Source organism: Myotis daubentonii, chromosome 2 (genome assembly GCF_963259705.1).
Source record: "Myotis daubentonii chromosome 2, mMyoDau2.1, whole genome shotgun sequence".
In the NCBI taxonomy this organism is placed as follows: domain Eukaryota; kingdom Metazoa; phylum Chordata; class Mammalia; order Chiroptera; family Vespertilionidae; genus Myotis; species Myotis daubentonii.
The window spans coordinates 178,562,070-178,584,275 of record NC_081841.1 but is presented as its reverse complement, the minus strand read 5'-3'; the positions used below and the strand labels follow the sequence as shown (position 1 = coordinate 178,584,275).

The following is a 22,206-nucleotide window of genomic DNA, read 5'->3' as shown; positions in this document are numbered from 1 at the left end:
CAAGACCAGCACTGGTGAGCACAGGTCAAGAATCTGTGTGGAGACAGGTGTACATATTTGTTTGTGTTGAGAGAAAATCACACAGGTGGACTTGGAGAAAAAAAACATTGGATCAATTAAAAGCATATCTGCATTTTGTTCAGAATCCTCAGCAGCCTACCCAAAAACATTTCAGAACTAAACCAGGTGTTGGGGAAGAAGTATGCAGAGTGGGTTCTTATTAGAAGGGTCTCAAGGCTATCCATTTGACAATTTTCAATGTGTTGTATATCTCTACCTCAATGTTGTGACTGAGGTGATGAGAAATAAACAGAAGAAATTGGACAAGCCTTGTTTCTTTACAACAGTTTCAGGCTAGACCTCTTTCAAGCCTACCTTCTACTTGAGAGCCAAGTATGTTACAATTATCCTTTCTACTAGGTCTCAAACATTTCAATATACAGTTCTCAATGGCTAGCCTTAATATACTGTATAAGGTAATAAAATGGTACATTAATGTGCTCTGCTTAAGGGCCAGTACCCTTTAAAATAATACCTAACATTTACCGAGTGCTTATTACGTGCTAGGCACACTTCTAAACAGCCGAAAGGTGCTACCTCATCTAATTCTCACAATGACCTCAGAGTACCTATTACCCATTTTATAGATGAGGAACACAGACCACAGAAAGGACAAGTAATTTCTTCAAAATACACAACTGATAAGTGGCAGAGCAGGATTTACTCCCAAGTAGCCTGGATCCAGGGTCCTTACTCCTTTTCTTAAAAATAATTTTTAAAGCTTTTAATAAATTTACATACACAAGTATGCACAGGTCAAGTTTCTCAAATTCAACATGCATGTGCCACAGGAATCAGTACGCTAGAGCCGCACTGTGCCCCCTTTCAGCCACTGCTCCTCTCTCTGACTTCTCACAGCTCAGGTTAGTTTTGCCTGTCCTTGTAGTTAAATAAGTGGAACCATGTTATATGTACTCTTTTGAGTCTGGCTTCTTTCATTCATTACTAATTTTGAGATTTATCCAAATGGTTGTAGATGGTTCATTCTCATGTCTTTTAGTGTCCCATTGTGTGAATATATAACAATTTGTTTACTCACTCTACTGCTGATAGGCATGCGGGTAGTTGACATTTTAGGCTATTACAAAAAGTGCTGCTATGAACACTGCACGTGTATTTTTGTAAAAATATGGATGCATTTGTGTTGTGTATATTCCTAGGAATGGAATTCTTGGGTCATATGTCCAGATTTAGTAGATGCTGCCACGCAGGTTTTCAATTTGGCTGTACCATTTACACTCCCACCAGCAATGTATGAGAGTTCTGGTTGCTCTATGTCCTCACCAGCATATTTTCTACCTCAATAATTTTTAAACATGGCTTCAAACAAAAGTTTTTAATTCAACTAACATTTCTTGAGAGCCTGCTATGTGTCAGGTGCTCTTCTAAGTGGTGGGACATGCGGGTCCTCACTCTTAAACAATACATTATGCTGCCTCCTCTCCTCACTCACTTAACCAAAATCGCCACAAGCGTGCTCACGTCTTTCTACTCCAAGAGAGATGCAGACAGACAGACAGTCACACAGCACTGCTGCTTGACCATCCCTGCTATAAATGTCATGGAGCATGGATTGGCTGCAAGAGACTCCAACAATCAGCAAGGCGTGGCCTCTACTTTGAGATGCTCCTGGTCTGGTTTGGGAGATGCACCATTAAGCAAGTGCTAATCTCCCAGGAAGATTATGATAGAAGCACGAGGTACAACCTCAGCAGCCAGGAGGTCCCTCACCCAGAATGCAAGTCCTGCAGGAGAAGCAGGCATTAGCCAGGACGTGGGGGGAGAGGGAAAGGGCTGGAGGGCTGGGGGTGGTAACAAGCTGAGAGACCAGAAAGCATGGCATACCGGCATGGACGGGGACTTCATTACTGGTCAGCAAGAACAAAACACAGATGCCTAACACTTGATTTCCAAGTCATGCTGGCATAACAAAAGCATCAAATCAATTGGTCTGAAGTGGCCTGGCTACCACCAAACACAGTCACAGAACAACACCTTAATATTTAACAGTTGCATTGTTTTGTTCATGTGGCATTTCTACAGAATCCCTTATCCAAGAATCTATGAGATGTTTACTAATATTAACCCATTCTCCAAATAATCTCATGAATGGAGTAAGTCTGAATAAACAAACCTTCATAATTCATCAAATTATAACAAGGACAGAAGAAAGAAGTTCAATGTCTTGGCAAGGTCACCTAGTAAGATTGATATTCATTTCAACTTCACCAGGGAAAATGTGTATAATCTAGAAATGTACTTCTTGAATTGTCTATTGTTCACTTAACTTGGCAGATAACAAGAATGAGAGAATTTACTGGGAAATAGGCATCTGTTTATTTCTAACTACTAACTAGCCATAACGGTGAAGAGATTTTATCTACGTAAAAGCTTAAATCCTAAAGTAGAAACTAAATATTTGCCAGGAATGAAGAGTACTAGAGATAAATAACTCCATGGTTTTAAAAACTCTGAAAATAGGAAACCCTGCAGATAAGACCCAAACATGAGGATATCACAGCCAAAACATAAATGATAAATCTCATATATTAAAGGAGAATAACTCTAAGATTGTGATCACCTGTTTGCTCAGTTAGAACAACTGGTTCAGTGCTCTAACTTTGCATGCTTTGAAAACAAGTTCCTTTATGTCAATCACATATTACTTGGAACAGTTTATTTAAGAAAATAAAGCAAGACATTCAGGAGTTAGTGGTTTGGACGACAATACAAAGGTGGAAATAATGTAATTAAATTTTAACGCCCTAGTAAGGTGAACTACTAAGGGGTGTCTGTTACCATAGGCTTGCAGGAGAGTAGATTGGGGCGGGGGGGGGGGAGAGTGGGCGGTTTGAGGGATTATGTAGGTTTTGTTATAATAAAAAGAAGAAATTTAGTTTGAAACAGCCCAAAGGGAAGAACTGAGAAATAGTTTTTAAGGCTGTGCAGGAGCCCATCCAGGAATCACAAAACATAATCGTAACTTGAATGAAAGCAAGGAAGCAAAACCAAAGGAGAATGGGGAAATGGTAGAACACAACCAGAATCAGAAGAAACTCTTTAGATCGCAATCCTGTCAAATGATTGCAGCCTGGAAGAAAAGTCTTCCTGGTAAGTGGTGGGAAGGGAAGGGTTTCAGAAATAAATAACCATAGAACATAAGTGTGATAATGTTTGCAATGTTACTGCCATGATCTTTAGTCCAACTATACCCTAGAAGCCACTCTTTTTTTTTTTTTTTCAACAAAGTGCCTACTGAGTTCCTTGCACATAGTAGGATTGTAGTGGGAACCTTTTAATGACCTTAGCTGTGTTTTCCTAATTTAGGCAACCAAGGTGGGCCTTATATAATAAGCATGTGCTGGAAATCTACAAAGAAGATTCAGTTCATTCAATACAGAAATCTTAAAAAAAAAAAAAATAGCAGCAGAAGCAAGGCAATAACAAAACTAGATTCTGAGGCCTGAACCATTTTCCAGTGCATTTTAGGGTTTAGGTATGCGAGAGCAAGTATATGCTCACTAGAAAGTTAAACTAGCACATGCGCAGAGCAGCTCTCACTATCCTTCCTAAGCACCTGGACACGCACCTGCCTTCTAGGCCTGAAAGGATGGATGTTAATTGGTGGTAGCTGGCGTTAGGAAGAGTAATATGCGCTAAGGATGGGAAGAGGAGAGTTGCGTGTGCCCTCTATTCCATCCTCTCCGAGGCTTCCTTTGACCTTGATTCCCTGACATAGTCTAAGTTCACGTACAAACTAAATCAGAGGCACAGATCACTACATTCTAGCCAATACCAGCTAAGGAAGTGTATCCCCCTACAATAAGCTAATGAAAAGCTTGCTTTAAAGATTACATTTTAAGACATGAAATCCGTTTACTTTATGTTGAGAGACAATTTGGAGCTTATCGATCTTCTCAATTTTCATCTCCTCTATGAGAGGTGTTGGTAAAGGGAAAACAGATGAAGTCAAGTTAGTCGACTTGCTGGTTTGCACAGAAGTGAGTTGTTTTTTAAAGGAAGTCTGTGAATTTCTTTAGATGTCACATGTCATTTTTATGTCTCTAGTCTACCATTGTAGGTGGTTAGAATCTGATCATATTTACAACTTTCAGGCCTTGACAACTCCTTGATCTGAGGGATTTTATGTAAGTTATAGAGAGCCTTTCTTTGTGCAAGATGAGTGAGAAAAATAGTCCCTATCTCAAAGAGCTGATATGTTTTCAATAAGCATGATTTAAAAAAAAAAAAAAGTCTATATTTTCTATAAGGCCTTGGTATGGAGGGCCTGTGACTTATAAATACTACCAATCTGTAAATTGTGTTGTTTTACATAATCCCTAGCTCTTGTGGTTTTTAATTACATTAAGGTAAATTGGCAAATTGTAGGTGTTATATTTTAAGTCACCACAGAAGAGTTTAATAAAGACATCTATAAAGATAAGTCACATCTTAAATACAACATGCATTTCAAAAAGCAATCCTATATAATAAAACTCTAATATGCAAATCTACTGAACAGCGGAACAACTGATGCTCACTGACCACCAGGGGGTAGATACTCAGTGCAGGAGCTGCCCCCCTGGTGGTCAGAAGCCGGGCTCACAGCTGGCGAGTGCAGCAGTGGTGGCAGGAGCCTCTCCTGCCTCCATGGCAGTGCTAAGGATTCCCCGGGGGATGTCTAACTGCTGGCATAGGCCTGCTCCCCTAAGCTGGCAGTTGGACATCCCCCAAGGGGTCCCGGGCTGTGAGGGAGCACAGGCCGGGCTGAGGGACACCCCCCCACAAACACCCCAGTGCATGAATGTCATGCACCGGGCCTCTAGTCTTAATAATAATAGCCAATACAATACAGTAATAGCTAACACAGGGGTTTGCTCATTTCTAATCAGTTCTGAGCATATATACAGGGCATCCCCAAAAAAATGCATACACAGTTTAACAGCTGACAGCTCAATTTTGAAAATGAAATGTACTTTAATAAACACTGCCTTTATAATTATTCAAAGTGTGAGAATACATTTTTTGGGACACCCTATAAGCAACCTCTCTTAACTCTCACAGCAACTCTACATGAGGGGTACTAGCAATCGCCTAATTTTGCAGATGAGAATGCAGACACAGAGGGTGTGAGTAGGCATAGATGGAAAGAGAAATGCTGGGAGGCTGAGTGGGAACAGGATAGTTCAATGTAGCACCAAGAATGTGGAAAAGAGGGAAACCTTTCAGAGTCCATAATTAGTGAACTGAGTTTCACTAAAATCTGAAAGGAGAATAAGAAATTCTATTGTACTAAACTGAAAAAGGTGACTGAGCATAGAGCAGCACAGACTAAAACCACACAAAGAATATGTGTACGTTACAGTGCATACATGAATTAGCCATGACCTTTGAGGAAAGGTTAAAACTATTTTTAAGTTTCTGACATCCTTGATAATTGTCAGGGAATTAAAACAGTGATGTAGAAAAGATAATCCAGAAAAGTCAGCAATGTCCTTAATGCAATAAACCAAGAGAAATACAGTTTTGCTCTATATTTATGATACTAACCCAGAAATAAAAATGTATCATTGAAATGAAAAATAGCATTTCATTTAAATATCATTAAAATGTTTCCAATCTTCAGGAGTCATCTCAGTTTTCATCTCAATGCTCAATGTTTGATGTCATGTATATCTATGCAAATATCATTATCGAAAATTTATAACTAAATACATTTTTCTAACATAGGCAGAAGAGTAAAAATTACACTAAGACAGTTGTTTTTGTTCCCCATTTAATAAAATTTCAGAATAGAAGCCATTTTAAATGTACAAGAGAAACTCTCTTAATGAAAAATATCTGTAGCATACTGTAACAAAAATGATAAAGTAGTCCAATATTATAAATCATGCATTTACAGCGAGCATTCCAGAGTTTGGCCACCTGGTTGGAGCCATAGTTCTATCAGCCTTCTAGTTTAGTCCAAGTCCCAGTGGACACTTGAACTCTTTCCTCAATTTTAAAAAAGGGAGTACCAAGAGAACCTACTTCATAAAACTGTTGTAAGAATAAAATAAAGAATCTCTGCAGTGCTCTGCCGTACATGGAAGGGACTCAATGTGTTAGCTGTTATTTTCATTACATGTCATTATATAAGCATTTCATTATATAAGCATTTCATTATATAAGCACTTACTATTTATGCATAAACTATACTAGAGAACTAGAAAGTCAATTTTTCTGAAGATTTCTAAATCCACTGGAAAAAAGTAATGTAGACCTGACCAGCCATTTTAGTGATTTTTTTTTTAAAATTTCTATAACATTTTATCTAAAGACTGAAAGAGAATCACCAGCCTGGTGGACAGCATACCCACATGGCTCTCCACAGAGTTATGTGGGTATCCTCTCATGAAAGACAAAACATCTGATATGTTATTATTTCTAATTTGGTGCCCATGGGGTTTTCCCAATGCAAAGAAATAAGCCCAAGGAAACTATAAAAAGCAACAGCCCATAGTTAAAACAACAACAAGCAAACTGATCTGTAAATGCCAAAGCATTCACCTGCAACTGAGACCAGTCACATCTGAGTGTCTGTGCCACTCCCAGAGCATTTAAAAAAAATGCTTGCATCACATACAATGATTTTTTACATATAAAGGTTTATTAGGTGGAGCATGTTAAGGCCATAGTTAACAGAGCAATTTAAAAGGCTAATTAAAAATGAAAAATAATATTTCATTTAAATATTAGAATGTTTCTAATCTTCAGAAGCACAGTTTCCTTTGTTTTAATCTCAGTGTTTCAGATGTAAATTGGCCTAGAGCTTAGCATCTGGCAAATACTGTTCTGGATGGACAAAACCGAGGCAAGCTTTCAATTTTCTGTTCTCACACTTCATCATTCTTTCCCCCCCATCTTACACTTCTATTCCACTTTCCCTCCATTTAGCTTCAATTTTATGATATCTGGTGGATGAAGTTTAGATTTCTAAATCCGACACCTTAAGCTATTTAGAAACAAGACAACATGTAACACTCATGTAGTAATTAAATGCATCATTTGCCAACGTAGCACCTAAAATGTTTACTGTTGAATGATGTCATCAAATACCATCTACCCCTTATATCTCACTTTCTTTTCATAAGCCATGGAGAAAATTTCCATACCTTAATTTAGAATATGATTTTATGTACATTTCCTGTGAACTAGAAACATACAGACTGAGGTGAGTACTTACTTTTGATCAATAAAGAGAGGATCAAAGAATTCCGTTGTGATTTTGTTTGCATACAAGGAACAACCGGTCATTGAGCATAACCCTAAAATGCATCAGAGGGAAAGGACCGTGGTTAGTGAGTGCTATTTCATTAACACGGTGAAAGTACCTTGTTTGGGAGAAAGTTACTATTTACCTGACAGTATGAATACAACCCCAGCCAAACAAGCAATTTTAGCTTTGGCTTTCTCTGAGCCTCCGACTTTGGTACACTTCATTCCAAACAGGGCAATTATGGAACCAAAAAAGCCCAGGCTGACAGCGGCAATCATAAGTCCTCTACATGCCTGGATATAACCTGCAATTAGAGTAGGTCATTTACATGTTAACATAAAACAGGTGGCTGTCCAGGGAGAAATCCTCGTTCTACATTGTCCTCCCGAACGATTGTTCTGTTTTCCAAAAAAATAAAAGTAAATAAATAACCATAACTGTTAAAACATGGGGCAAGACAAGCAAGGAAAACAAGTTATCCTACATGGAGTGCCTGTTGTATGTCACACACTTTTAAGTTCAGTTTATGCATAATCTTCAGATTAGCTTGCTGAGTGCTGTTATTCACATGTGAGGAAACCGAGGCAAGCAAAGTGTCGATGATATGCCAGAGATAAGTTAGTAAGAGGCAGGAATGGATTCCATACCGATATGACTGTACAATCCAGGTGACGCTGCCTTTCACTGTGCAAAACATCACCTGCCACTATCTCGAGCCTCTTACTCCTTCGTACACTGGAACTTTTAAACAGATGTTTTAATGGTTCAGACATTATAAAATTTATCATTGGGCAGCAAGACCTCCCAAAGGGTGAAATCTTCCAATATTAGTGAAAGCTTATAAATGAGAGCAACTAAAATATAATCATGAGCCATGAGAATAAGAATTATTTTAATGGCTTTGTATTATTTCCAGGGCACATATGATAAAATGTGGTTTAAAAAAGCATTGGCTATTTACAGCAAGAATAGCTTCTAATTATTAAATTAACTGATTACATATAAGTGGATGCTTTCAAAGCAACCCTAAAAGCTTGTTCTGTTGGTTTTTTGGATCATTCTTCCTACAACATGTATTTCCTTAGTCGCATATTTTTATTTGCACAGCCATGGTTATGATAAACTTCAGCCTGGCTTTCATCCAGACATTAAGAAATGTTAAATTAACAGTATTTAAACTAATAACTTTGTCCACATATGGACATTTTCATTTCAGCCTGAAAAAATGCCATATTTCAATCTGAAACAGTGATGGCCCATACGAGGTGTAAGTATATATTTGTTAAGCAAATGAACATACATGTACTTCAGGTTTACATTTGGAATTAAATTTGTCAATCTGTAAAACCTTGTTAATGCCAAGAGACTGAAAGTTACTTATTGTGTGTCCTCAGACAAAAGCTATAATGAATAATATTTCTAAGACTATGATAATTATAAACTCAGAAAATAATGCTGGCAGGTAGCCTTCAGTCTCCATGTTTCTTTGGGAAAGAATAAAATTTTAAGTTTTAATCCTATTCCTACGATCTATTTTAAAGAGTTCACAGAAGATGTTCTATTTAATTGAACAAATTTAGGCCCCCATAAATTCAGACGGCAATGACAATCATCTTCTATTTTGTAGCATGAACTACTCCCAAACAAAATCATTTCGCTGATGGTGAGACCATCAAAAACAGCAGCAGGAACATTTAGTTTTGGTAGCAATGATCACGCTGCAGGGCTCTCTGGGGGAGTGCTGCCCAATACTAACCCAGCTCTATTTTAAACTTCAATCCTCAAGTCCCTCTACCAGAACCCAGGGAGCAGGTAGAAGCCCAGATAGAGAGAAGAAACCTGTTAGTTCCTTGCAAGGTTAAGGAGAGTCTCCCAGAACCACAACTGCCTCATCACTTATCCCCAGAGCTACTGGGACAGTGTGTGGGTTCTTCATAGCTTTATTTTAATCTATGGTTTTGAGGTGTTTTAGCTGACTCTTGACTGAAATCACTCAACGGACAAAACAGCGTGTGTATGATGTAACCTCAATAGTATATGTGTAAAAAAAGAACTATCCTACAAAACTTTACCATGAACCTTTATGTGCATTTACTTTAATAACCTTACAGGCTTTATGAATAGAAAATGCAGGAGCCTGGCACAAGGTTAAGTCCTACAGTCCGACCCTTTAGACCACAAAATACGTTTTCCCAGATGGTAAACAGTGGTTAGAATCCCATGCTGATGAATGCAGTTCCCAATAGAACTGGGAAAACAATAGCAGCCTTTAAACTTTATTTAACCACTACGCATACCCTTTTGTTCTGAGTTCCTCACTCACTTCTCCCATCTCAGCCCTTGGCACATGTGTGGGAGTAGAGATGGGAAAGCAAGGTTCTGATGTGGTCAGGTCCTCCCTCGGTGCCACTCAACACCCTGATTTGAGGGCAAGGCACCTCTCTCTGGATGGAAAACAGTACCAATAAATCAATTGCTAATTTGTCGCATGCACCAAAAAGGCACTTCACCAGCACAATCATTGGCTAGATTTTCTAAAACGGGGAGCAAAGAGCAGGGATTGGGGTTCCTAGGGGTAGCTCCCCTGCCAGCTGTAAATGCAATCCAGTTGTTGGTAAGTCTGAGCTTTGTGAATTAGGGGCTACCAGGCCTTAAAACACCCACAGACTCAGGCCTGAGGTGACTGCCAACCAACTCAGAGTTTATCTTTTGCAAGGCAGCCCTCTACAACCTTGCTTTCAAACAGTTCCTCGGGGCAAAACTTATAAGTAAAACCATCAAGCGAAGTGGTGGTAAAAACTAGTCAAGGAGGCCATTATTTTTGACAGGTCTAATTTACTGACACCGTTAATAGCTAATTAACACATTAAGGTGCTGAAGCATGAACATATTTACTTAGAAGTTCTCTGAAGTATAATTTATAGTTAATTCTCTTGTACGAAATGGCAAACATTCCCACTAACAAAAATAGATGGCATATACTAAAAAAACAACCTGGCTGAAAATTATTCTCAGCTAAAGTTCAAGTGGTGTTTTGAAAGGGACATGGGTTAGCAATAAACAGAAATCACTAGCTTAGTCAACTGTGAAATGTTTAATTAGTAAAATGTAGTGGCCTTAATGAATTCTGTTAAAGGAAACCTTCAAGGTGTCCCTTAAAAGTTATGTTTCACCCTGGCCAGGTGGCTCAGTTGGTTGGAGCATTGGCCCATACACCAAAAAGTTGCAGGTTCAATTCCCAGCCAGGAGGAGTACTGTAGGTAACCGACTGATCTCTCTTTCTCTCTCTCTCTCAACCGACTGATGTTTTTCTCTTTCTCTCTCTCTCTCCTCTCCTCCCTTCCTCTTTCTCTCTCTCTCAAGTCAATTTAAAATAAATGCATATTCTCAGGTAAGGATTAAGAAAAAAAGTTAAGTGTTTTCCAAATGATGTGTACCTTATTTTCCATTGCAAACTAGCAAAAATGAAAATAGCCACTTGGTGGAGACAATTTCCTAGTGAGAAGAAAAAAAAAAAATGAGCTTTTCTTATGCTAGTAGCTTTGTGCATTTTTTGCAAATACTTTGAAAGAAGATAGGTATGGGGAGAAGGCATGAACTTTGAATTTTAGCTTTGTTCTTCTATTTACCCACTGTGTGGCCTTGATTATGTTAGCTAATCTCTCAGCCTCTGTTTTCTCATCTGTAAAATAGGACAAGAGCTTTTACTTCACAGGATGAATAAAATGAACAAAGTGTCTGGTGAGCGGGTAAGAAACTCATGGAAGCTTCCTTTCCATAAAACTAATATTGATTCTAAGCAGAAATTGGGGTTGGGCTCTTAACATGGCATAACACTAACTCGAGACATTTAGCTGTTCCTCAGCCTCATTTTCCTTACAGAGAAAACGGGGGTGGTATGATACCACCCGATGATGAGGAATCAGAGCTTTGACCTCACATAGGAAATTCAGAATAATGACTCCATCATCTGCTTCCAAGAGGTTTGTTCCTCCATCAAAGACAGTGGTTCTCAACCTTCCTAATGCCGCGACCCTTTAATACAGTTCTTCATGTTGTGGTGACCCCCAATTTCATTGTTATACATTGAACATAATTAAAGCATAGTGATTAATCACAAAAACAATATGGAATTATATATGTGTTTTCCGATGGTCTTAGGTGACTCCTGTGAAAGGGTCGTTCGACCCCCAAAGGGATCGCGACCCACAGGTTGAGAACCGCTGATCTAAGACTAGATGAGAGAACCATGAGCTTTCTCTCTCCTTCCTTGGCTTTTCTTCTCAATCCAGACCTCGTGCCTGGTCAGGCCTGTGGCCCCCATAGCGCATGGTAACGTAACTTTCTCCCGTCACTGCAAAGGCAATGTTAGGAAGTCCATGTGCAGCATGCTGTCAGCAGGACCTGCCTCCGGACCAGCACCCAACAGATACGGCTGCCCTGGGAACACACGCCAGAGATTGATGTTCTCTCCCACATTGATGCTGTTTTTTTTTTCTCTCTCTCGCCCTTCCTCTCTCTCTCAAGTCAGTTTAAAATAAACACATATCCTCAGGTGAGGATTAAGGAAAAAAGTTAAGTGTTTTCCAAATGATGTGTACCTTATTTTCCATTTCAAACTAGCAAGAATGAAAATAGCCACTTGGCGGAGACAACTAAGGGGCCACTTTGAAAAGTTCTACTGGTAAATGGGGGAATCAACGCCTTTCTCTATGAAACTGTCCCAGTGCCACTGAATCCCCGTGTGTTATTCTGGGAGATACAGAAAAGTGAATCTGTCGCTTTGGAGTAGGCAATGCCTCCCTAAACCACAAAAGGCAGAGCCAGCAGGAAGTCTGATTAATCTGATTATAGCACACATTTCAAAGTCCTCATAAGTTTAAAAGACAAGCAATAGGCTGAGAGTGCAACATTTATGACAAATCAAAGATTGACATCCAAATTTAAGAAAACAAATCATTTAAACCAAGAGGAAACTACACAACCACAGGTATAAGACATGAACAAACAATTCACAAAAGAGGTGGGGGAGGGGGAGATCAATATATGATAAGATGTTCAAAATCAGTGCTAATCAGATCAGGGAAATGCCAAGTTAAGTGATAATATGATAATGTCACCTATAATATTGGATGAAAAACTTAGTGGTGAAAATGTAGAGAAATAGGTAGTCTCACACACTGTTGGTAGAATGTAATTTGGCGGTATAAATTGAATATTAAAATGAATATTCCACTGCCCTGACAATACAATTTCTCAATATGTAGTCTATAACAACACACATACAGACAAAGAGGCAAATATAACAATTTTCAGTGAAGCGCTAACAAGAATGAAAGGCTGGAAAGGGTCCAATGTCCTACAACGGGCAAATGGTTATATAAACCAGTTTGTCCAGACGAATGAATACTACGCAATCATTACTTCTATATGTACGGACTGGGAAAGATAAGTTATTAATTTTAGAATGCTGCAGAATAGTGCGTAGTGTGGTGTTATGTTTTTAAAAGTTCTTTTCTAGACACATGGAAGGCTATTTTGCAAACTGGGTTGTATATAAATGTCACTCCTCTTCCATTTGCTCCATTCTAGAGCTTAATAATTGAGGGCTATCCCTCCTTCCTTCTGCCTCCAAATCTTGATACCATGCCCACTTTCACCTCAGACGTATTATTCTGCATGTAATAATATCCAGCGAGCTCTTGTTTGTCTCTCTTCTCTCTTGTCCCCCAACTGTCCTACAGAAGGAGCCATACCTATCTGGCACTCTATCTCAGGTAACAACAATACAGTTACAACAGAAGAATGCGCTTAAAACCGTAACTGTTAAGCCTGTATTCCTGAATGTAAGCCACAGAAACAAAGAAACAAGAGGCTGTCTGTTCAAAGCATCTACCTGGATGTGTGCTCTGCAGAGCACAGGAAATTCAAGGGCAATTCTAGGGGACCCACAGTGTGCCAGCTACTAATTTGACACAGCAGGGTGTCACCCCTCTACAACTAGACACGTCGGCCCTTATGGGCAGGTTCCATCAAATACCACCGTTGAGCAACAAACATTTGCTTTCCGTGGCAAGCACCATCTTAGGGGAATTAAATCTTGTCTTTTATTTACTCAGCTATGCAAATAAAAACTTGCAGGGCAGTAACAAAAGAAAAAGAGAACACCTCAAATCTAGAAATAATGTAAGTGACTCTCCTTAAGTTTCGTCGGGGATCCATTCAGTCCTGCGCTGTCAAATCCTGGAGGCAGAGCCTAGAGCAGTGGTTCTCAACCTTGGCTGCACATCAGAATCACCTGGGGAATTTTTTAAAATGATGAGGCCCAGAAATCAGGATTTTAAAAAGATCCCCAGGTGATTCTAATGTGCAGCCAAGGTTGAGAACCACTGGCCTAGAGCGTGAGCACGGATCTGACCACGTTCATACCGACGGTTCTCTTGAAACTAATACAGAGCCAGTTTTCTACCCGAACATCGATCTACCTGTTGCTACAATGCAATGCGATATAAAGCCTAATTAACAAAAAACAATGTAGAAAACAATTTACAGAAGGACACCACGAGGGAGGCCCGGAGAGGCACCGGCTCAGAACCTGTCAGTCTCCCAGAACCTGTCAGTCCCCCGCACGCAGGAGATTCTGAGCTGAGCGGCCAGGACTCTACCCCCTGAGGCTCAAGGGCTATTTATTTTCCTAACATTTGGAGGAAGCGTTAAAGCCCGGGCTGGCACGCCTGTAGAAGAATTTTTTTGCGGGGGACACCTCCTATAATATGATTCCTTTTCTCCTGCCCACTTTTAAAAAAATTCACGAAACGGCTAAGGGAGTTCAAGGCAAGCCCATTTCGCTTGGACGAGTCCACGACACCCTTAGAATCCAGCTCCTCTGGGGAGCGACGCAGAAGACAAGCCCCCTCTGCGTGACTCCGTGTCCTAGCCGTCCCGTCCGCAAGAGATGGGGGTCCCACAACCGTGTCCTTTACTCTCAGGACAGCAAAACTGCTCCCCTCCACCCGCGACCCCCGAAAGTCACCCGCCCCATTTAGGCCTGTCTGCGGGTCCCCCTCCCAACGCCCCCCCCCCCCAACCCGGGCTCCCATAGGCGCCCATGCAGGACCGACGTCCAGGGGGCGCCCATGCAGGAACGACGGAACGGGGGACTCGCCCCAGCTCCCTGGGGCCCCAGGGGAAAAGAGGGACCGATCTCAGAGGAGTCTGCCCGCCCCCCGCCCCCCAGGTCCCAGCGGGGGTCGCGAAGCCGAGCGGGCGCCCCGTCCGCTGGCCTGACAAGAGGGAGGGTCGGGGGCAGGGGCCCGGGATGCAGACCGTCCAGCGCCAGCATGGAGGGGAAGTCCTTGCAGTTGGAGACCCCTGTGGAGTCGGTAACGCATGTCTTCCACAGGTTGGCCCAAAAGGTGGCGGTGGTGATGACCGTGCCGTCGTTGGTGGATACCTTCCAGTAGTCGGTGGGCACCGTGGAAGACACCAGCAACCAGCCCGAGATAGACACGGTGAACGCGATGATCTCCAAGGCGGTGCTCGCCATGCCGCCCGCTGCAGCCGCGCTCGCTCGCGCTCCGCTTCCACTCGGCGCTGGACCCCGAGCGCAGGAACCCGGGCTCCGCCCCCCACCCCCCCGCCCCGCCCCGCCCCGCCCCGAGGACAGCCGCCCCGCCCCACCCCGCCCCGCCCCGTCCCGAGGACACCCGCCCCGCCCCGCCCCCGGAGACCCGCCCTGCCCCGCCGGGCCCCGCGGAGTCCCGCGGCTCGGGGGCGCGCAGCGATCTGAGGACGCGCCCTCGGAGGCAGAGCGCTCTCCCCGCGCTTTTCCGATGGCTGCCTAGCATGTCTCCCGCCAGGTGCTTGGCGCCCCGGGTGGGGAGGAACGCAGGTCTGCGCCCCCTTCCTCCCGCCGCCCCCGCACCTCGGGGGCCGAGGGACCGCGGAGAATGGCTCTCCTGTTGCACAGACTGGCAGCCGGATGTGGACAACCTGTTGCGTCCCACCTTCCCCCACCGCTTCCCAGACCTTCCCATGGCAAACAGCTTGGCTTCCAGAGTACCTTGTAAAAGAGCAGAAAAAGCCTTTTGTGTGTCCTGCAAGCCCTGGGCCTGGTAACGCAGCCGCGAAAGGTTTTCGTGTCACACTTGTTGGGTGACCCTGTTCTGCTTGTCAGGAAGGGATTATTATGGCAGATCTGGGCTCGAAATCAGCCTTGCTCTAAAATTCTTCGGTTCTTTTTGGCCCTGTAGTGTATATGGAAAGCCATTGTAAAGAGGTGCTTGGCACAGACCTAAATTCAAGATTGCCTCAGTCCCGAGCTTCAGTGCTCCAGCCACAATGCTGGCCTGTTGATTCTAATGCGCTCACGACACGCAGGACATGTATGTAAGACATTTTCCTTAGGGGACCCCTCCAGCTCCCAGGTCTGAGGCTATTCTATGAATTGATGGTTCTGTCACAATGGTAACTGCTCTATATCTTGTTTTTTCCACCTCCATCTTTCATGCCTAATTGAAAAGTTTAATTTATTCCTTCATTGCTGTCTCAAGGTATGCATAAAGATCAGGGTGTACTTTCGGCTCCCGGAGTCACGAATCTGGGCATAAATGAGAGAACAAAGACACTGGCTTTACTATGGGGTTATTATTTATCTATTTAAAGCTCTTGGTATGAGCTCTCAGGATTCACTTCTTGCCAAAAGTAACCAAAGGTCTAAAACCTATAAATAAGTCCACTATAATGAAGCTAGTGGCTAACCCTCTGTTTCACAATCTTTGTGCAGGAACACTTTGGCTCTTTGTGAAGAATTTCTCAATTCCCTTTTGTCACTTTTTATTTTTTTAACCAAATGGATACAGAATGAAATTTGAGGTGATTAGATGATAATGGAGAAGAGAGGAGGTTGGACCACAGAACCATCAAAACAGCTTTGAAAGGACCACTGAGGACGCTAGGACAAGCTCACACTGAACACAATTACCTTTTCTAGAGATTATACTTAGTTCATGCTCTAACCTTCAGAGTCATGGGTTCAGTGTGTGGCAAAGCGTGTGGTTTGCTTTGGTTTTGACAGCCTTTTAAAAAGTTTTTCTTCCTATTGAGCCCAAACCTATCTCTCCTTAATTTCCACCTAAATGCCGTAATCTCCACGGAGACAACACAGGGTAAATCCAACTCTGGCTGTGCAGCAGCCGCCGGGAGGTGCATGTGTGCTTGCCTTGAATAAGTGGGAATAGGATGAAGGTGGTTTTCAGAGAACTGGCCACACCACTGTACTGCTCTTGGTCCCAGCTTGCCTTAGTGTCTCCTGTTAGGTTCACCAGAGGGTCAGACTTACAGTTTGGGAAGCACCTAGCTAACCTCACTCTTCTCATCTTCCCTGCTATTCAAAGCAGCCACCTTTGAGTACTGACTACAAAGCATCCTCTACTCTTTCGTATGATTTGCCTTTTTAAAGTGCTTTTATCATCTGGTTTCTTGCCCTCCAGCATATTTCCGCAATTATGTCTATGCCGTATTCCTTTCTAAACAAGCTACCTTTTTTTCTGATCTATTTTATTATGCAGAAAACACAAAAAGTCACGAACCAAAGACATTCCCTGTAGAGTTTCTAAAATTAAAAATTTTACAAGTTTTGGTTTTATACTTTACTTCCTGGCCTTGTCTGACAGTCTTTTTGTTTGCTTGTGTCTTCCTCATGATAGTTACTCACTAAAATCGTTGATTCTTTTTGTTTTTATAAGATAAAAGGCTGGCTTATTTTTGGCACACAAAAAAGTATAAGATTGTGACCTTGAACACACAAGAGTTCCATAAATTTCATTGTTTAGTACCAAAAGCACATTATTTGTTAAAAGAAGGAACTATGAAGAGTGGGTTCGTGTTTTAGATAAGTTCCCAAAAGTTATTTAACAGATAATGTAGCTCTATCTGTTGTACTTAAAAAATCCACAAACCCAGCTCACCATTGCAACATAGCTTCCAGAAGAAACAAACCCTGAATTCTAACTTGAGTTCACATCCCTCCCCCGACCTCCCCACAGATCAAATCCTTTAAGCCAGAGTCTCCACCAGTGGCTCTAGTAGTGATCTTCCCAAGGTTTCTGGTTTATAGCCAAGTTGGGAACCACGGCTCTGACTGTTTGAGATACACGTATAACTTAGTAAAACAGATGGGGTGTTTTATAGAGAGAAGGAATATTAATCTCTTAGTTGAATACTTTAAAAACAGAAATATTCTTTTGCTGTAGAGATTGTAATACACCGTTTTAACTTTAAAGGAGTTGAAAATATCACCAGCGACCCATCAATTTAAGACCTGGGTGGCAGCACGATTAGTTCCTTTGCCAGTTCAAACAGACTAGGGTCGTCATGGCTGTGGACTTGATTAATTTTCTACCTTTATTCTTTGTTCATTCTATGAGGCTGGACAACCCTCAACACTTTTTCTTCCCTGGCATGTACTGCATATTTATTTTAAAGAGTTATACTTTAGACCCAACAAGTGCCTAACCAAATGACAAAAAACATTAACTTTCTCTAATACCTAAAGAATATTATGTAATGAATCAGCCATTTAATTTACAATGTCTTATATCTTGAGCTTTTCAAAACCAGTTTAGTCAGAAGAAACCTAAAGATAGTACAGACTACCGCATAATTTAATGTAAGAATCTCCAGGAAATGAATGGATCAAATAAAGATTTTTAAAAGAAGTAATGGCTAAACGGCCCATTTCACTTTAAGATTATAGAGTTCCAAATAACCTTTGCAGTTAATCTGCAAACTGATTTACAAAGTACATTTCATCGGATAAATGCTTCTTTATTTTCTTTAGGATTCAGTTCAATTAATTTTTTATTTAACCATTCATAACAAACTATTCTTAACTTCAATATAAAAGTGAATGCAGCTAGAAAGTTACTTCTCCAAATTATTCAAAGTAACACCTTAATTAACAATAATTTGGTCTTTATAAAAACACCTGTAGATTTTTTCCTATATGAAAACTAATATATCTCTAAATTAATAAATTTGACATGAATACATTTAACATCCTAAAGTAAATGCTGAGCCTTTCTTTGAGACCTAAGCCACTGGGATTAGCACAGGAAGTTATTTCTTTGGAGTTATTATGCTTATTAAAGAAAAATTGAGGATACCCCCACCCCAGCGGATGTTCAATAGGAGTGAAACCAGTTTAGCCAACTGAGCAGGAGATTTGCAGAAATTCTTTACTTGGGATTCAACTCACTTGCCAAACAGGTGTGCCTTTCAACAACTCAAGGATTTTCTAAGCATAAAAATTGGTTTCAGTATACATTAGCTCCTTCCTAGTAGCATGCATCTAGTCAGCTGGGAAGAAACTGAAGTCCTGATAAATGCAGCATTAGTTAAAAAAAAAACAACTTCCCAGGAGCCAAATATTGTTACACCACGTCAGAGAAGACTTTAATACCGATACTGAGATAGTAAAATAGCACATCTGTGTTCCTTTTCCTTCCATTTCCCCTAACACTCTTAGTTTATCTTAATGCTCTACACTAATTCCATGATATTTGTAATCTACTTAGCATGAAAGCCAGAGTGATGGGCGTAGTTCTGCGAATGAACACTCATGCTTATCGTTGCATCACTGATCATACATATATGTCTGTCTGTACATTTTTTTGCAAATTATAAGAAAACAAACAGTGCCTTATTTTGCTACTTGGTACCCTTTGAGGCTGTACTGCATCGGAATACTTCAATGGGCCTATTACAAGTGGGTGCCATATATCTTGTGGGTTTGTTTTTTATGCATCCATTTCAAACACACTCATTCTCAATTCTGAGGTGTCTTAGGACCTCCGAGATTCCCCCAGAGCCCCTGAACAGGTCAGGTTATGGCTCCAGCAGCTCAGAGTTATCTTGGTGAACACCCTTCCAGCCTGGAATGACTCTCACTCTGAGATGCTGGGACCTTCAGGGCTTGCAGATGCGTTAGTTACATTTTGCTGGTCAATAAACATCTTATGCATATTAGTTCAACCTAGCCAGGTTGGGCAGCACATAAATCTGTGTCCTGGGCAAGTTTTATTGATCTGAGTTGCAGCTTCCTCATTTCTAAAATGAAGGAGTTATTTTGGATGGTCTCCAAGAACAGTTTGAACTCTAAAAGTATCTGAGTCTATGATTCCTAATGAGCTCGCCCAATCACAGACTAAATCAACAAGGAGAGAAGGGAGGCAAGAGTTTTCTTTTGGTGTTCTCACCACTTTCCTTTCTCCCCACTTCCTGACATTACCTCCCTAGCTATACTTAAAGGGGGTGGATGATGGGGCATTTGGAGGAGGGAAGTGCATGAGGATAATGTTCTTACAATCTCTATTGACAGTGTTATCTTCAATTGTTAATTTTATCAGAAACATGACATATATAGCATGGAAGTTCAATTCACTTAGGAAGCAGGGTGACATAGGGGAGAGAGGGCATATGAGGCAACTGATAAGATGGATAAAATTCTAGCTCTGTATGGCCTTAGGCAGGACACCTAATTGTTCAGCTATGTTCTTCAACTATAAAACAGGAATAAATAATAGCTTCTTTCGAAGTTATTGTGAGAATGAGACAATGTATATAAAAGGACCTGGAACATGGTAGACATTCAATTTTTTAAATGGGTATTATTCAGTTCATTCATGCTCTTTCATTTTCTTGCCTCTATTTGAAGTGATAAAATCACATTTTCCCTAAAACTGGTATTAGTCAGAGTTAGACCGACATGTAGTAAGTAAAAAAGGATAGGCTGTATTTCAAATCTTAAAGTTAAAAAACAAAGTGTTTATAGAGTGCCAACAAAGAAGAGGTAGGTGATGAGAGCAGAGGGTGAGAAAACAGGGAGTCAGAGCAAGCTGTGTGTGTGTGTGTGTGTGTGTGTGAGAGAGAGAGAGAGAGAGAGAGAGAGAGAGAGAGAGAGAGAGAAGACCAGTCCAAAGGGAAGTGTGGCAAAAGTGAGAAAACTAGAAGGCAGGTAATGTAAAAGGGGGTGGACAACTACAAGATAGAATAAGGGTAATGGAAAAATGCGAGGACAAAGAAAAGGATTTTAAAAGAAAGAGATGGGAAGGGGGCAGGAACCTGCTAAACAGTGGAGGGGAGGAGTAAGGTGGCACTGAGAAAAGAAGATGGGTGGGCACTGAGGAAAGTGGAGGATTGTTTTCACAGCCCTCACCTTTCTACATTACTGTGGGTAAAGGGGGAAAACAACACTTTCTAGTGCCTGTTACAAATGAAGAGACTTTCCCCTCTCCCTGGTCCTCAGAATAGAGCTAGTGAGAGGTTTATTTATTTAAAAGTACTCAGAAGTCCCATGTTTACCATTTGGCTCACTTCATGGGAAAAATTATTGGAAGTTTAAAATGAATTCTTTATGGGTCAAGAATGCAAGTTCTTACAGAAACATACCCATAAGCAAATACTTGTGAGGTTGTTTTGGTGTTTTTTGTTTTTTTCCAAAGGTAGGCTTTCTTCTATTTTTTTTTTAATCTAATAAAAACGTATACTGTACCTTTTGGATACCAGTCCCATTCCAAGTACTTAACTCATTTAATAACAGCCATACAAAGTAGGTGGTATTTTCATTCCCTTTGTGTAGATTCTCATCTGTACAGCCAAACCACAGAGAGATGGAATAACTTGCTCTAGAAGGAGGTGGGGTTTAACAATGTTGCCCCCTTAGTTCTAGACCAGAGTCTACACGCCTTTGTAATAAATTGCTTCCGACCAAGACAACTCTGTAGTTTGTGTAGAGTATTCAGTTAATATCCACTGAGTATATGAACATACACACACACACACACACACACACACACACACACACACAAATGAATTGAAACAATTCCAGATCATTTGTATTTATCTTTATAATGCAGGAACATGGCTTTTATAATCAGATTTGAACAGGGTACCTAATTTCCTTATTTAATTTCATTGTTTGTTTAGATCTTGTAATAGGTGAATTGAAGTTCAGTAATATTCTGTTTAACAATGTTCTGGGCAAGGCTGATTCATTAAATCACAGTTTGTGTTTAGAACATTTATCTTAAAATGTGCGTGTGTTTGTGTAGATGTATGTACGTATATGTACTATTACATGTATGTATATACACATATACACACATTATATTAGTACACAGTTTATTAGAGTACGTTGTTAACTCTGTCTTTTCCATACTCTCACCCAGTTAGAAAATAATGAGCACCCACCCTTCTACTTGATTATCCTGAATTGGGGGTGTTCTGTAGTCTGTGTTGTTTACTGTGCTAGGCCTGTCTTTCTTATGATTATTTTGTTTTCTGATGAAGTTTGACCCATATTCGCTGACAAAATGTATGCTACAATAAAACAAAGGAAAAGTGTCCATTCATGTGTTAAAATGCAATGCCTGATTGTTTCTGGAATGACCATACTATCTGGCATATCCACAGCAGTGCTAGATGATTCTTGTTTTTTCATATCCTCACAAACACTTGTTTTTATCTGACTATATAATTGTCATATTGCTACTTTAAACCCAAATTTGTCCATTTCCAAAGTTCATCTCCTTATGTTTAAATGATATCCTAGTCATCCATGTTTTGAAGACATTCAAAATATGTTTTTAAAGATAAAAAATGCAAATTCTCCAAAGTTTCAGATGTTACTGTATCCAAAGTTAAAAGGTCATTATCCAAACATTTTGGGGTCCATTACTGTTTGTTGTTCTTTGTCTACCTCCTCTTACCTGATTATGACACACACACCAAGGGCAAAGGAATAGAGGCTAAGAGATAAAAAACAAAGGGAGAATAAGAGTGACATATAATGAAAGAGAATGTTTTCTCTAACTGTTAAAACATTGATT

At 40.7% G+C, this 22,206-nt stretch overlaps 1 protein-coding gene across 3 annotated transcripts in view; it reads right to left on the bottom strand.

Moving 5' to 3' along the window:
• The window catches only part of CLDN10 (claudin 10), a 128,651-nt gene that overhangs the window by 13,586 nt on the left and 92,859 nt on the right, over window positions 1-22,206 (bottom strand). Inside the window, exons 1-3 of one of the 3 annotated variants that reach the window (XR_009451356.1) lie at window positions 14,645-14,941; window positions 7,461-7,622; window positions 7,286-7,367 (exon numbers count right to left, since the gene is read on the bottom strand). Coding sequence is in view for 2 of the 3 variants with exons in the window: in XM_059684964.1 (XP_059540947.1) it covers window positions 7,286-7,367; window positions 7,461-7,622; window positions 14,645-14,864 (464 nt within the window). In the remaining variant the exon portion in view is untranslated. Of the gene's footprint in view, window positions 1-7,285; window positions 7,368-7,460; window positions 7,623-14,644; window positions 14,942-22,206 lie in introns of those variants that run through there. The other 2 variants (XM_059684964.1, XM_059684965.1) reach the window with 2 other exon arrangements.